We start from the raw sequence: 16,102 nt of genomic DNA on the forward strand, positions 1-16,102 counted from the left end.
GGACCTAATCCAGACAAAGGTATTTCACTATGATTAAAAGTTTGGCTTTTTTTGTTTTCCTCTTTTTTTTTTTTTACTGGCTTGGTTAGCTTCTTTAATTATTTTCTGGATTCAGTGACTTCCTCTGTTAACTACTGTAGGCATAGCAGGGAATATTGTACTGTTGTCCTAAGAATTAGAGGTTATCTAGGGGTGATGCAGATAGAGTGGTAAATGTTCTTATTTGTGAAATCATGAAGAAACTCTAGGACAGGTTCTAAACTTCAAAAGTTTTAGTCCAGAGTCCTAACAAGAACATTATGCAGTACACTCTCTTGTGGCTACTTGCTGACATAATTAATTTCCTGTCACATCAAAAGATATTGTCAGATTCAGTCCTTGTGCCTTCAATGTATTGCTCAGCTGAAACATTTTGTTCTGAACTCCAAAGGCAACACTATTATGGAACAAATAGCAATAACATCCAGAGCTGCTGGATCTCAAGAAAATCCATGGGGAGAACTATTTCAGTCTCAGTTCCTGGGGTCACTCATTGCTGCCTGGCACTTCCTGGATAACTACAGCTAGCACTCTCTCAAAAGGAAGGCAAACTTGTGTGAAGCCATCACCACCTTCCACCAGGCTTTTCCTGAAGGTCTTAAGTGTTGCCATTCCTTCAAATTCTCCATATGCCAAATGAGCTTGGAGCTTGGCTGCAGCAGACAACAAAAACTTCAGCTTTCCAGTACATTACAACCAACCTGAAAGCAAGCCAAGCCACCTGAGACTGTCTGGACCCCTTTACTCTCCTCACAGTAAAGACCAGCAGACCAGAACTGGTGCAGATATTGGGGAGATCTCAGCCCTCCTCAGAGCTGGCATCCTATAGCTGGCATCATTAAGAGAAGAGAGCAGGAGCAGGAAAATAGTTACTGCAAACCCTCTGCTCCTGCACCTTCTCTTTGTATTGCATACAGACCTGGCCCCAGAACAGTAGAAAAGTAGTAGAGAAGACTCTGCTATACATACCTGGCACAGGAGAAGGGTTTGAGCATGCAGGGGAGATACAAGAGGAGCAGAGCTGAGTTTGACTCAGAAGTTTTGAAGTAACTAATGTAGGATCAGAGCTGATTAGAGCATGGTGCCAGTTATGGCAAAGTTGCAGGTCGAATCCCAGTATGAGCTATTTATTTAAGAGTTGGACTGGATTAATCTTGTGGGTCCCTTCTAACTCAGAATATTATGTGATTCAAGATTGAAAACACTGATTAGACAGACGCAAGACCAGAAAAATGATGAGAAAGAAATAGTTTATTAAGAAGAAATAATTAAATATTGTTTTATTTGCTAGGAAAGTGGTGGGAGCCATATGGGGAATGCACTGTAGCAATTAACATGACCATAATATGATTTGCAACACTAGCAGCACATACTCTTTCTCTCTTTCATACAAACACAGAGACAATGTTGTGTACTGCAGTAACAGTTCAAAATTCAAAGGGCAGACTCAGAAAAGTATAACCCAGCATTTTTGGAATCCCTGGACTTCAAAGTGCTGTAAGACTTCAAAAGTCCTCTCATCCAAATGTTGTCAACACTTCAGCCTCCTAATTAAGTAATATCTGAGATGTGGCTTTATTTTGGGTGCACCCAAATGGGCTGTGTTGCATTAAAACATTGTCTTACATTCATTGATTACTAAGGAGTAATTCTCCCTTATTCTAAAGCCCATAACTAATTAAACTCCTCATTGTGCTTTGTTGATAGCAAAACCATATAAAACCAAGAACACAAGCACTTTTTATGATACTTTCAGTCGAGCATGCCGTCATCCATCCCACTTGCCTTCTAGGAATATATTTTTCTGTACTTTACTCTGTAAAATTTGCATTTTTACATTCTAACCAAAGCTTAGTCAACAGATTAAAACCTGTATTTGCAAGTCACCCTCAGTTTGAGGTGCAGAGGATCATTTAGTACCACAATAGTGCTCTAACTCAGCAGATCCAAAATAGTAGCTGGACAAGCAATTAGCATGAACCTGGAGAACTGAAATGTTTTAAAAACAGCCTTGCAACTCCAACCTGTAATAGAATTAGGTGTCAAGGAACAGTAGTGGTGGTACAATCATGACTTTTTGATCAGTAGTTATCCAAATTAGGTTACTTCTAATTTTTAATTATATTGAACGTTCCCTCAATGACCCATTTCTCATTTACCGTAGTCAGCTGGGCAAATGCTGCCTCACTGGATTTCTCCTTTCCTCAATTAATCCTTCCTTTTTGATCCTATCCTTACAGTGTGCCTTTTTCTTCAATTTCCACACCTGTGTCTTCTTCAGTTTTGCCTCTGGGGCTGCTTTGTACGCCCTTAAATTTATGCATTGGGCCTTTCTATTCACTCAGATAAATGGATGTCTGAAGCATTTCCATAATCACTAACTAAATATAGTTGGATTAATTTGTTTAAGGCATAGTTTTTAAAGGAATTACCAAAAAAAAAAAAAAAAAGGAAAAAACCATATGAACCTAATCAAACTTGATAACCAGGTTCATTAGGAATGAGTGATAAACTCCACAGTCTCCTCTCCTCAACATTTTCTTTCCTGTTATTTTCCTTCCCTTTCTATTTTAATCTGTTACAGCTTTCTTTGGTAAGGATGCTCTTGTTTTAATTTAGAGAGTTTGGAAATTCATATTCCTTGAGAACTAAATCCTATGTTCTAGTGAATTAACTCAGTAGCAATGAGGAAATATGTTTCATATTGCCATAAAAACTAAAACATTTTGAAAGCCTCTCTAGTTTACACTGTGTTGCTTCTGCCTTAACAGGTAGCTCCAGTACCTAGACTCAAGTAATATAGATCTATCCATTTTCTACTAGGAATGTTTTGTTGTACTTCCCTTAAAAATAAAGGTACCTTAGCTCAAAATTTGAAAGGGAGTTTTGAAGATCACATCTTCACTTATACTTACATAAAGAATTTAAGAGTATGGTAATTCATGTTGCTGCTGTCTCCTCCAAAAGTGACAGCTTTTCATTGGCTCTTACTGCAACACACATTGACTTAAGAGGTACCAGAGAGCCTCTCTACCTGTTTAGTACTAGCTTAAATGCTTACCAGTTTCTCTCTAAAAAAAACCCCACCTAAACATCCAGTTAAATCTCCATCCTGAGAAATGAAGATTTTTCAGGGCATAGATATTGTTCCATTCTAATCACTCATATTTCTGAAAATGGAACCTCTGAATCTTCACCCAGAATCATCCAGTGTGACAGCTGCGCAGATGTTCAGACCCAACTCCATTTCATCTGCAGGTTTCCAAGCGCTTGTTTGAGATATTAAAAAAAAAAAAAAAGGAAGAAGAAGAAAAAAAACCTTCTAAGACCAAAAAGGTGCTCAGAGGCAACGACAAAAAATATCTGCTCTGATGCTACCTCACTCACAACCAGGACCACTGGAAGGGGAAACACTTTCATGTACACAGTTTCCTAGGTCATAGCATTAACAGCCCTGAAAAAGACCATTTGTTCATTGCATTCACCTTTTCCATCAGACAGAATACTTATTCACATAGATGACAAGCTTATATTATAAGACCTCAATACATTAAAATTTTGCCCTAATTCAATTGGTAAGTAGCCACCTGCACCACTGTAAGCCTCTACTTTAGAAAGGGTAAACCTTTCTATGAAATGAGGTTTGCCTTACCTGAAGTGTGTCAGAGATGAAGCACCAAATCTGTCTTCTAGAACTTGCAGGCAGATAGATAACACTGACAGGAGGCTATACCAACCCGAAAAGCTGAACATCATTGCGTATTTTTGGAATGGTACAATGGTATCTAACATATGGACAAAACACCCTCCCTACCCACAAATAACTGTATTTGCTCCTTTCTTACAAAGTGCATTTCTGACTGTGAGATAAAAAAAATAATTAGCATTTACAAAATTGCAGGAAAGTCTACCAGGCCTGCTGGCAGTGCAACCTGAATGTTAATGGAGACAGTCTGGAGAGAGGGGGGGGCTGTGTACAGTGGACTACTAGGAGGAGGATGGTTTGAACTTAAAATGCATAAATATGAATGGTTGTGGTTGGGAGGGATCTCTGGACATCATCTGATCAAACTCCCCTCCTCAAGTAAGGTCATCTAGAGGTGGGTTTTGAAGATCCCTGAGGATGGAGACTACCGACTCTCCAGGGAATATGTGCCAGGTCATCCTCATGGTGAGAAAATGTTTCCTGGTGTTTAAGTTTGTGCCCAGTGCCTCTTTCCCTGTCACAGGGCACCAATGAAAAAGAGCCTGACTCCATCCTCTTCACAACTTCCCTGCAGATATTTAGATACACTGATGAGATCCCACTGAACCTCCTCTAGCCTAACAGATTTCACTTCTTAACGGAGCTGGGATAGCAGTTGTAAGACAAGATAGCATCAGGCATACACTGCAAGAAAAATAACATCCTGGACTTTTTCTGAAGCCATAGACCATCATGGGAAAAGAGCCTCCTTGTTCTACTCTAGGGACCTCAAAATATTGTAGTCAACTAGAAAAAACTGTGGAGTTCTGAGCAGTCTGTACTATATTGCTGTGACATCCTGTTGTGGATTTCTGGGCACACCTTTCCCCAAGGAGCAAACATCTCTTCTGGCCGAGAAGAAAGAGCCAGCATAAGAAACACTGAGGTTGAAGCCAGAACTTGTCCTTGAAGGAGGGGAGACAGCTCCCTCTCTATTTTCTTGCTTCAAAGGATTGATTTCCTGGGAAACTGTATCAAGGTCAGAAGCACATTATGCTCTATGTGATTGTGAAAAAGCCTCTGGAGAGTGATACATAAATATTTACAACTACCACTACTAACCAAACCTGTTTCCAACCTCTGGTCTTTCCAAGGAAGAAAACAGGATAATAAGGAAAAATTGACTTGTGGAGAATAATAGCAGTGAAAGTCAATTTGAAATTGCTAATGAAAACTGCATATTTAACTGAACAGAAAGAGACAAAAAAAAAAAAAAATCAAGGAGCATCTGTAATTTTCCAATACAGACTGCAAGTCAGCTGTGACAAGAATGATTAACAGGACCATGCTTTTGTTTTCTTTATTTTACCCTTGAGAAGATAACCTTTCATATTTTGGTATAGTAGACACATTGATGATGGTGTTTTTGTGATGTTGCAAAACTCCACTTTCTTCTCATCCCCTCTGGGAACAAGTACATTCATATAATTTAACCACAGCACATCTCTATAAAGAACACAAAGACCAGAGGCACAGTACTTTGTGGGGACTCAGGTATCTTAATATCTATTGTCCACATCAAAAGCTAGCTGAGATGAATTGTCAGAAAAAGAATATTCATAAGAGACAACATGCTAATTCAGTGTCAGAGAACCCAGTCACAGATGGTATTTGACTCATTTATTCCTAAAATTTTTGGTGAGCAAAGAACCTGTGGCTCTGGAGGTACGTGTGGCCTGCCAGCAGTTCTGACATGTCTTCCATAAAATATGGGATATCAGACTGTGGGTGGCAGGACTCTGCTGGTGGTAAGTGGCTGGGCAGCAGGGCTGCAGAAGGATGTGACTCAGAAAGGACAGCTCAGGCAGATAATGAGGCACCTCGAGACCCAACCACGTGCCTAAGTCTGTGGCTGAACCCTGATATACAGTGGAAGCAAAATCTGCAAAAGGCTTTCATCCTTTTTTCTTCAAGACTATTCCTTGAGTTCCTCTCCCCCTTGCCTCTCAGAAGTATACATTAGCTGCCCAAAGACACATAACTCTGCTCTTCAGTAGGACCAGGGTGCCTAAACTTCAAAGGCACTTTTGAAGACCCCATCCACAGCCTAAAAATAGATGAGAACATTAATTAATGAGATTAATATAATAGACATTCAAATCCAAAAGAAGAAACTTTTCTCAAATCTTCTACAAGCATTCTCATCATCTAGCAGAGTTGGTAGAAATTTCCAGAGTCCGTGACATTTCAAGTAGAAGTTGAAACAGATTAACATAGTCATCCCTGTGTTCTGACAGCTGAAACTCTAATACCTCCTGGGCATCCGGATTTTACAATACACCTATACTTAATAAGTTTTGCATGTGAAAAAGGATGCAAAGGATATGTATTAAAGAGTATCATATTTTGTGAAGTGAATAGTAATTTACTCATGTTTTGAGAAATACACTTTCTTTCTCACATAGGCCAATAAAACCTACATTGTGTATCGATCAGTGAAAATAAGCAAGATGAAACATGGAACAGAAAAGTTTATGCTAAAGGCTTTTAAATAAATTACCCAATGTTCAAAAATTTGAAATGTATTTATATTGCATCAGTATGATCCAAGAGGTCCACTGCCTCCCTTCCTGATCACTGCTGCCCCTTCAAACATTATTTGAGAGAACATTTAATTCTGTGCAATCAGAAAAAGGTCATCAGATTGAATTTCATTCAGCTGATCCCTTTGCTACATTTTTTCCTGTAATCAGTTCCACCAGATATCAACACTCAGACTGGCCTCTTCTGGAAACACTTTTTTCACAATATATGTTTCAGAACTTGTTTTCCTGAAGACTGTACACTTTTCACTCACTCCATTTCTGTGAACATAGCTATGGATATTTCTAATTCCTCAGCCCCATACTCCAATAGACTCTGTTTTCAATTTCTTCTGTAACAATCCCATGGAACCTTGGTTCACTGCAAAAGCTGAAGGTTCAACCAAATGCTTCATTATGGTTTGCTGCCATGGTGAAGTTTTCAAAATTAATGCTTAGGATGTAAATATCACAACAGGAACAACAAAATGAGAAGAACAGATAACGGAATACAAACAGCACCAGGAGTTAGACTGTGTTGAGCCTTTATAAATGCCATTATATTTCAAAAGATTTTTGAGAATTTAATGGAACTAAAAAGACCCAACCAAGTTCTGTTTCGTGACTGACACAAAGGCCAAATAAGCATGCCATTCCACGGATCAAAGACAGTTGTGATTATATATAGGATGTTAGAACAGGTACACTAATCATTCATGACATGAGAAGTTCATCACAATAGCATCTCTTGATCATAGTTGAAGAAAATTCAGTCTGTTTCTAGACTGAAGTAGCTCTTGTTAATATTGGTGATAGGAAAATGTTGGAATCACTGACTTTTAAAATTGCCTCTAGTCCTCCTTTTCTGACTTCCAAGACGTAACAAAATACAAATCTATCCAAATGAACACTGAGCTGATGACATTTGGTCTGCAAAATATTTCACAGAATGAACTCACATAAGTTCTGAAGTAAGGAATAGCATACCCAGTCTCTTTCTGTTAGCAGACTTCTGATGTAGAAATTACTTTTTTAAAAATGAAATTATCTGTTTTTATGAGGCACCTTAACAAGCTCTTTCTCATTGCCATCCCTGTATGAACGATCAGAGAGCAAAACCTTGTTACCACCTTTCATAAGCACCTGCCATGATGGCCAGATAGCTTTAAACAGTGTTTTTCATTTATTTTCATTTCTTTTGGCAATATGCCATTTGTTTCTTGCATTAAATGGCACTTGCTTTTATGGCTGTGGCATTTGCAAAGTGCCATACATATAACTAGAGGCTCCAAGAATCACATAAAGAAATGGACAATAGCTGGTGTTGGTCAGGGATGTCAAAGATTACCTCCTAAGTTGAGGTGAGAGGGTAGGTGTTATTTCCTTAAATCTACTTTCGGGTAAGAGTCCTGTTGGTAGTACTTGGTGGTGCTGGAAATTAAATGTTCTGTCATTGCTCAATTCAAAATAAAAGCATTTCAAGCTCAAAAAGCAAACTTTCATCCCATTCACAGGTCAGGACAGCTCCACTTACACATTTCAAATGGTTCATCTCTGGTGCACTAAAACCTACAGGACACCAAGAACATTTTTCTTCCCTAGAGAGCTTCCATAGGAGCTCTGTAAGAGTGAGATTCAACTGGTCCTTTCATTTTTGTGTCTTTGTCGCTGCAGATCTCCACATTTTGAAGTCCAGTCATGCTATTTTTGTTACCATCCATTAAATCTTCTGCCATCTCCATGTTCTTCTTGTTGCATTGACAGAAGTCACTGGAGCACTCTAGAATATTGATGCAAAATTTGATAACCAGTGCTAGCCAGGCCATCCCAAAGAGGATCCACAGAGAGATTACATTCTTGTACCAGCTTGGATAGATGCGATCTGGGTTCATCCCTACAACAGAATCACCCAAAACATTTCTACACTGGATCAAAAGTGCCTCAAAGGAGACATTACATGTAGAGAAAAGACAGTTGAAATATCACTGAATGTTAGTGATTTCTACATAAATCACAAGTATGCCATCTACTTGGCATGTGAACTGATGTTGTAAGTATGTTTCATGATGTGTCAGCAACAGCCTAGTACTCCTTAGGAATTGCAAATATCATTCTCAAGAAAGAAATCTAAATCCCAGATTACATCCATGTCAAAGTGATTATTCACATTCAAGCACACAGTTTAGTTTCTCTGCTTATCACTCAGCACCACAATATTCTATTAGCATGTAACAGAGGTCCCTGCAAGCAGAGAGTAAGCAGGTTTTACGTACCACTATATGTATCTTGTTAAACCAGATATAAGCAGGAGAGTCTCTGAGAGCAGAGAAAAGAGGCCTGAGCAGTCCTAAAACCTCCAAGAACAACTAAACCTTGGAAAACAATTTGAAATTATCACCAGACTTCACAGCCACAGAGGCACTCTCTGCAGGATCATGGACAGCTTGTTGCCCATCAGGACTGCCAGGTCCTTTTCTGCAAAGATAATTCCCCGCAGGTAATTTGTTCCTCCCAGCTCTTTATCACATTAGTGGGGAAACAGTGTGAAGATCACTTGAACCTTATTTTTGAGGCATAAACCACACATACAGGATTGTAAGTCAAAATTGTTTAGCCTCTACATACACAACAACTGACATACTCAATTATTCCCATACCAAACCTAGTGTCTCTATGGCAGTATTCCAGTTACAAAGGTACTACACAGGTGAAGGCACACCTGGAAGAGGAAGGAATAATGCACTGCCAGAAACTGAGAGAAGTAAAACTGTTGTAGCACAGAGTTCAGCATCATCTGTAAAATCAGTATAGGAGAACGCTAAGCTGACCCAGCTTTTGTCAAGCTTTATCTGGCTACCCTTGCCCAAGCTAACTTTATTTCTAACTTATTTACATGTGCCTACACAAGCTCTAATCATAAGTTTGATGCATGACAAACAAGTTCTAAAGTAACTGCCACTAAATTGTCTAAGCATCAAGCGAGTGCTATGAAGAAAACAGCAAATCCCTAATAGTATGTTTTAGTCTTTCTGTCTCTCAGGAATTCAGGAGTGCATGTGTTTCTATAATCAAGATGTTTTTAATGAGAAAGTCTTTATCAAAGAGGCATATCCTGCATTTCAGCAAATGCAGTGGGTGTGGATCCAATCCCATTTCCTCTGGCAAAGGGTTTTGGCATCCAAAACTAAGTAGTGCCTGGTGCTTGGCAGTCTATACCTAAGTGACTTAATTTGCCTTTTAGAAAGTAGTTATCCAGGGTTTAAACAGAAGAAACAGCCCCTGTCTGTTAGTGAAGATGCAGAGTGGCTTCTGCTTAAAATTAATGGCTGCCAATGCACTGGAGTGTGAAAAATGTGCCCTCAGCAACCACTGTGATTAAACCATAGCACTCCTGCCTGGTGGTGTAGTCATTCAAGGGACAGGCCACTTCAATGCCACTTACTGACTGGGAAATAATGCCTTTGTTCTTCCGCAGGTGGCATTACTATGGCAGAAATAATGTCTTTTCCAACCTGCCAAATGCACACCACAACATACCGATCATTAGGTCTGGGGATTGCTACTTGTGCCAGGCTGCCAAGTGAGAAGCTTTGTATGTCATGGATTTGCTGTTCAGTAGGTGAAAGCAATGAAATGTGAACTACTCACCAATCACATAGTCTCCAAACCCTATAGTGCTGAGCGTAATGAACGAATAGTAGAAGCCTTCTTCGTAAGACCAGCCTTCTTTGTCAGAGAATAACAAGGGAGGTAGCAGGAGGAACAATAACAAGCCAGTTACCAGTGCAGAGGTCTTCATCAGGAAGGAAGCTTTATTCTAGTAAAACAGGAAGGGGGAAAAAAAAAAAAGATTGTCACAAGAAGTGCAGCAAGGAAAGTCCAGCTTTGTTTTCCAGCTGGAGCTGGAAAAAGCTCCACAAAAGCATACAAATATTCATTGAATTCCACTATAACAAACGACATGCCTGTCCTACATGTGAGCTGGTTTCAGCTAGGATAGTTATTTTCTTCACAGCAGTTAGTAGGAGGTTGTGTTTTAAATTTATGTTGAAAACAGTGTTTGTAATACACAATGTTCTTATTGCTGAGTAGTGCCTGCACAGTGTGTGAAGGCCTTCTCTGCACCCCTCCAGTGAGTAGCCTGGGGGTACACAGGAATTTGGAAGGTGATACAATCAGGAAGCTGAGCCCAAGTGATCAAAGGGATATTCCATACCATATGGCATCATGCTCAGCATATAGAGCTGGGGAAAGAAGGAAGCAGGGAATGTTCATAGTGATGCAGTTTTTCTTCCCATGTAAGTGTTATGCATGATGGAGTCCTTTCCTGGGAATGACTGAACACCTGACTACTGATGGAAAGTGGTGAACAAATTCCTTTTTTTGTTTTGGTTGTGTGCACAACTTTTGCTTTACTTATTAAACTGTCTTTACCTCAATCCATGAATTTTTTGCTATCTGGATTCTCTTCTCCATCCCACAGGGAAGGGGTAAGTAACTGCATGATGCTTAGATGCTACCTGAGGTTAAACACTGACACCAAGCCAACACAAATTGGGCATCACCTTTATAAGTTCTAAATTCATGCCAGTTTAAAGCCTGTTCCAAAAATGTTCCCATATAACTTACACATGCAATTCTAACTAAAACTGATAATAAACAGACTAGATAGTCTAGGACTATGCATTGCTCACATGCTGTATCACTTCTGTTGATGTAGGGGAAGTCATTCATCACAGAATTTCCCTCAATTAATAAACAACCTTATCTGACACCTCATAGGGTTGTCATAGACTAAATTTATTTGCTTCCAGTCATTCCTGAGTATTATTGCCTTTTTGGTCAAATAGTCAGCCAGGCTGTCCTTGTTAGTCATAGGATCTCAAATACCAGACAATGACCCCTGTATTTTTTTCTTTGAGCTATGCCTGTTCATACTGCTTACCTGCCAGTGAAACACGTCCTCTAGGCGACGGGCACAATGCTGAACCCCAAGCAGCATCAGGTGCCCAATTTCGTTCAGGAGTACAAGGTTCAAGGGGATCCCAAAAAGTGCAAACACGATGCAGAAGATTCGACCAACTGCAGTGCTGGGGCTCAGGTTTCCATAGCCTAGACAAGGGAGGAATGAAGCATTAAATCTAAAATAGTCCCTGCTTACCCCCTTCCCCCTGGAGGGGTGAACATCCATCATCTACAGAAGTTAGGTGAGAAGGTCACTGCTCCAAAAGGACCTCTTTTATAAATAACTGTAAGTAACATCCATTGTTTATCATATCCTATTGTGGGCTGGAAAATAACATTTCTTTCCCTGCCAATTTTGCTTAGTTCCTTTTCCATTTACCAGTCAATTTCCTCTCCCCTACCCACTGCCCTGGCTGCGATCTGACGTAAATGCAAACCTTCCATTTAGTTCAATTTTTGTAAGCATTGTTGGCTTGGGCTTTACCGGCACATGATCCTGCATCGCTGTCAGATGGTCTCTGAATCACAACAATAGTGTTTTAATTATAACAACCACCCTTTTCTACCTTTGTCCCATAAGACTGGTGAACTTAACACTACCTCTTTACTTAAACTCTTTTGCACCACAATTACCAAATAACACCTTAAATTGTCAAAATTATTGTCTCGAGTCAATATATCCAGAGAAATTATATTTAATCTGTGTAAAATACTTCAGTTTCCAACCTAAAATAAAACACTTTATATTTTTCCTCTTTCTTCTAGTCATAGGAAGTGATCTAATAAAAGATCCTGCCTTGCAATCACAGCCTTGCTTGTATCCCTAGATTGTTCGGGCTTCAAGATCATTTCATTCCCCACACGTTCTTTTTAAAATGGTCCATGAATTTGCAGACTTGCATTTGTAATTTCTAGTGTTTTGTGCTACAAGAAAGTCAGATTTAACTAGGTTATATTTCACAGGATGCTTTCAAAGACAGAACAACTAGCACACCACAAACATTTCAACAGTGCCTTAGCCAGTCAGAGACCTATGGCCTTGACTACATTCCAACATCACCTCTGTTCATTAGAGATTGGTGTCCACAGAGGAGATTATCTTTTTACCACAAATAATGTTATCCCATCCCAGCGCCACCAACCATTGGCACAGCAAGCACAGAGGCGCTCCCTCCACTGCCGCCTTGCTACCCTGCTTATGAGTGCTGTAGTCTCAGGGCAAGTGCCCTGAGATAAGTGAGAGTGCAAACATCTGTGGTTAACTCAAGAGTCCCATTTCTTCACTAACCTCTGTCACATGCCAAATGCAATAAGCCACTGACTGACAATGTAGAAAACGTATACACCTATGAGCTGGAGATATCTACACGTGCAAAAAAATCTCCAACCATGGACAATTCTGCAGTTAGTTGTGCACATCTGCCAGCAAACTACACCCAGAAAATGGTCTTTGGGCAAACTATTCCTAAGTATGCACCCTACAAATCCCAAATTTTGTTACATGGAGGACATGCCCTTCAATAATTTTAGGCACACAATACACCTCAATTGGAGCCCCAGGAGTATAGAGACGTAGGACGCTTCAGGACGGTTTGGGTGGATTCAGACGAGAAATCTCTGTTGGTTGCTCTTAGAAGATAAGGTTTATTAGGGATGGTGAAAAGTCCCGCCTCGAGCTGCCAGATGCAGCACCAGCACGTGGCAGGGCCTGAGGTGATGGGGGAGGGGAGAGCCAAAGGGAAGAGCAGGGACTCCAAGAGGGGGAAAACCAAGAGAGGGGAAGTTACAAGAGAGGGGGGGATCCAAGAGGAGGGAGGAAGTTCCAAGAGAGGGTCTGGCCCCTCAGAGACCCCTTATCAGGGGGCTCCAAGGTGGGCTGGAACAAGACTTGGGCCAATGGGGTCACAGACACCTGGTGTTTCAGGGGAGGGTTACAGGTGTGGGGTGAACCATACATTTTGGGGGTTGAGATACAACAGTCCATTTGACTTTTGGACCTATCTGTAGGTAAGGACATTGTCCAGCCAGTAGGGGGATTGTTTTCATCCTGGCTGTACTATTGTGATTCTTCTGCTAAGCAATTATATTTATCTATCCTTCCCAACACAGGAGCCTGTCCCTGGGAAGAGGGAGAGCATCCCCCAGAAAGAATGGGATGCTGTTATGCAACTAGATGTTTTGAAATATAGTCAAAAAAGGGGCTAAATTAAGAATTCATGTCAGTGCTACTTCTTTTTTTTGTGAGCAGCTTTGCAATGCTAATGCACTTTTCCCCAATGACTGCTAATTTCTGCCATCTTTCACCATTTCTATACTATCAAGTGTGGTAGATGAGACATGTAAGCAAGTACATCTGGTAGATAACCCCTTCTAAGCAAATTATAGAAAGATGTGTCTGGTGTGATGCATTTCACACTGGCTGTGACATTTCAGTGGAGAAGTTCCAATTTTTTGCTTATTATTAGGGTGTTTTGTGGCCAGACCTGGCCCAGGAGAAAGTGCTGGGGGGTGTAGGGCTGGAGGCTGAAGATGAGTCACATACATTTATGGCCAGTTATTCCCAAGGTGGTTTCCCCCAACCCTTTCCCTCTTTTTTCCTTCTCTATTAAGTTTTAAAAGACTGTGTAATGTCTTGGGCAGTTCTTTTAATCACAGATTTCTAAGTTTCTCTGCAGAAAATCATTAAAAAAAACAGGCCCGTGTTCTCTGGTCACTTTGTGAAGCACAGCAGCATTCAGAATTGTGGGGGTGCCACATAGTGCTGGATGGCAGAGCACCTAAACTTAACTTGTATGTTGCAATTAATTTAGAATGGCAAATTGAATGATGTAAGAAGGTCTAAAGTACACAGTAAACCTAGCCCTCTAAACACCAGACATGCTTTGTATTCAATTTCACTTGGATTGAGCAGCTTGAGACAATTTTCTGAAGTCTTGGTACACAGTTGCTGTACACATGCAAAAAAACCCATGTCCCACCAGCTTTTATACAGGATACAAAGTATAATCAAATAGGAGACTTTAGATTATGCAAAATAGCCATAAATTTACTCCTGTCTGGTTACATCCACTTGTCATTGCACTAGACAAAGAAATGCCAACCTAACTGTATTTAAACCTCAGTTGTTAAAAAACTCAAGCAGGAATAGGAAAATTGGATTTAACCACTTCAGTATTAGTTGGTGTCTTAAATCATCATGAACTAGATATTATAAGATCTGAACCAGATTCAGAAATTATAACTATACTGCCAGTTGTGTCACACCCCTCATGACCATGCTGCTGGGATGTCACCTGGTACATGTCTGAACAAAGAGACACTGAGAAATAACTGTAGAGACATCAAAGTGTGTTTCCACTGAAGCAGCTGGATTAAGTGCATGTATAGCTCCTCTTGTTTTGAAATATGGTGTAATGTAAGTTAAGTTTCTTTGGAGGAAACAAAAGAGTGGTTTTATTTCTAAATGTTCATGACCGTGTGCTTTAACTCATGTGCTTCTGTTACACATATTAAGTAATTCAGGATTTTTGTCTGCTTTCCGACTATGTTCCTGCCCATAGGGGATTCACAAGCTCTGTAGACTTCTTAAGAAGATAAGACTTATTAGTAAAAGATCCTTTCATTCACAGGACAGTACTTGCAATGCCCTCAGTTAACTGAGGCAGCTGCAACTTCCTGCTACCCACAATGAAAGGATTGTTCTCACTGTCCAGATATAAGAGAATTTTCATCAAAAAGTGCTTAGAACAGAAAGTATCTATCATAGGCTGAAAAACATTTGAAAATTTACAAAAAAATTTCACATGCAGAAAAATCCAGGGTTAGCATAAAACCAAATCTACCCAAAAATGTGTTTGAGTGCTAAAACCATTGATAAAGCTACTGGCTAGAGAAGCAATACTTCATGTTTTATTAAATATTTTCTCCTACCTCAAAGTATACAAGCCATCACTTCCTACAGACACAGGGATTAGACATGGGTCTAATCCAAAATTTACAGATTGTTCTTGTTGAAATTATTTTGCTTTGAATAACCAGGCATTCTTCTAAGCCTGAGGGCCAGGTATCCATTGTGTAGTTCACTGAGGGGTGTCAATGCCAGAATTATTTTATTTTGCATTATACATTTAAATTCTCATGAAAACTTCTCTGCTTGGCAATTGGGGTGATGTTCAGTGAGCCACATTCCTATTTTCCCAGGCACTGGAGGAATTTAAATCCTTAAGCCATCCAGCTCCTCCCACCACTAGCTCCTCCTCTAACACTTTTCAGGAAATCTAAAATTTCTTTCCCCTGTGGTCTTTACAAGTGATCTGGATGTTTAAATCCAGCAGAAATGAAAGGTTTTCCCCATTGAATATTCAAATGTTTCATTAAAAAAAATTAACTTTAGATGGAAAAGACATCTTTGTGTAATTCAAAGTGGAAAAACACATACTGATCACTTGCACAGCCTTATGGTAATGTTTGTCTGGTTCCTTAAAATGTGAACATGGTCCCAGCTTAGCTGGAAGGTGACCCTAACTGTGGAGTTGTTTTGCACTGTATATCCCCTCATAATGGTTTGTCCCTCCATATCCCCTCTTTGTATCTGTTTGGTTCATCCCAGCTTTCCCATCAGTACCTGTTATGTCCATCAAACCCCAAAATCCCTGACTCATCCCTGTCTCCTCCCAGGTGATGTGTCCATCACCTCGCGACCCTTCCCCTTTGTGCAGACCCTTCTCCCAGGGTCACCAGGTAACTGGACCCTGGCTGGGGCTCCTCCCCCACCCCCTCCTCAGTGGTCACTCTGAGGCCTTGTCCCCAGAGAGCCACTCCCATGTCCTTC

At 40.2% G+C, this 16,102-nt stretch overlaps 1 protein-coding gene across 2 annotated transcripts in view; it reads right to left on the reverse strand.

The window, feature by feature from the left end:
- Nucleotides 1-1,272: 1,272 nt before the first annotated feature.
- KCNK17 (potassium two pore domain channel subfamily K member 17) overlaps nt 1,273-16,102 on the reverse strand; it is a 32,575-nt gene continuing 17,745 nt past the window's right edge. Inside the window, exons 3-6 of one of the 2 annotated variants that reach the window (XR_012055178.1) lie at nt 11,252-11,418; nt 9,955-10,123; nt 7,294-8,200; nt 1,273-5,831 (exon numbers count right to left, since the gene is read on the reverse strand). Coding sequence is in view for 1 of the 2 variants with exons in the window: in XM_030268628.4 (XP_030124488.4) it covers nt 7,905-8,200; nt 9,955-10,123; nt 11,252-11,418 (632 nt within the window). In the remaining variant the exon portion in view is untranslated. Of the gene's footprint in view, nt 8,201-9,954; nt 10,124-11,251; nt 11,419-16,102 lie in introns of both variants that reach the window. The other variant, XM_030268628.4, reaches the window with a different exon arrangement.

Source organism: Taeniopygia guttata, chromosome 3, assembly GCF_048771995.1.
Source record: "Taeniopygia guttata chromosome 3, bTaeGut7.mat, whole genome shotgun sequence".
Lineage (NCBI taxonomy): Eukaryota > Metazoa > Chordata > Aves > Passeriformes > Estrildidae > Taeniopygia > Taeniopygia guttata.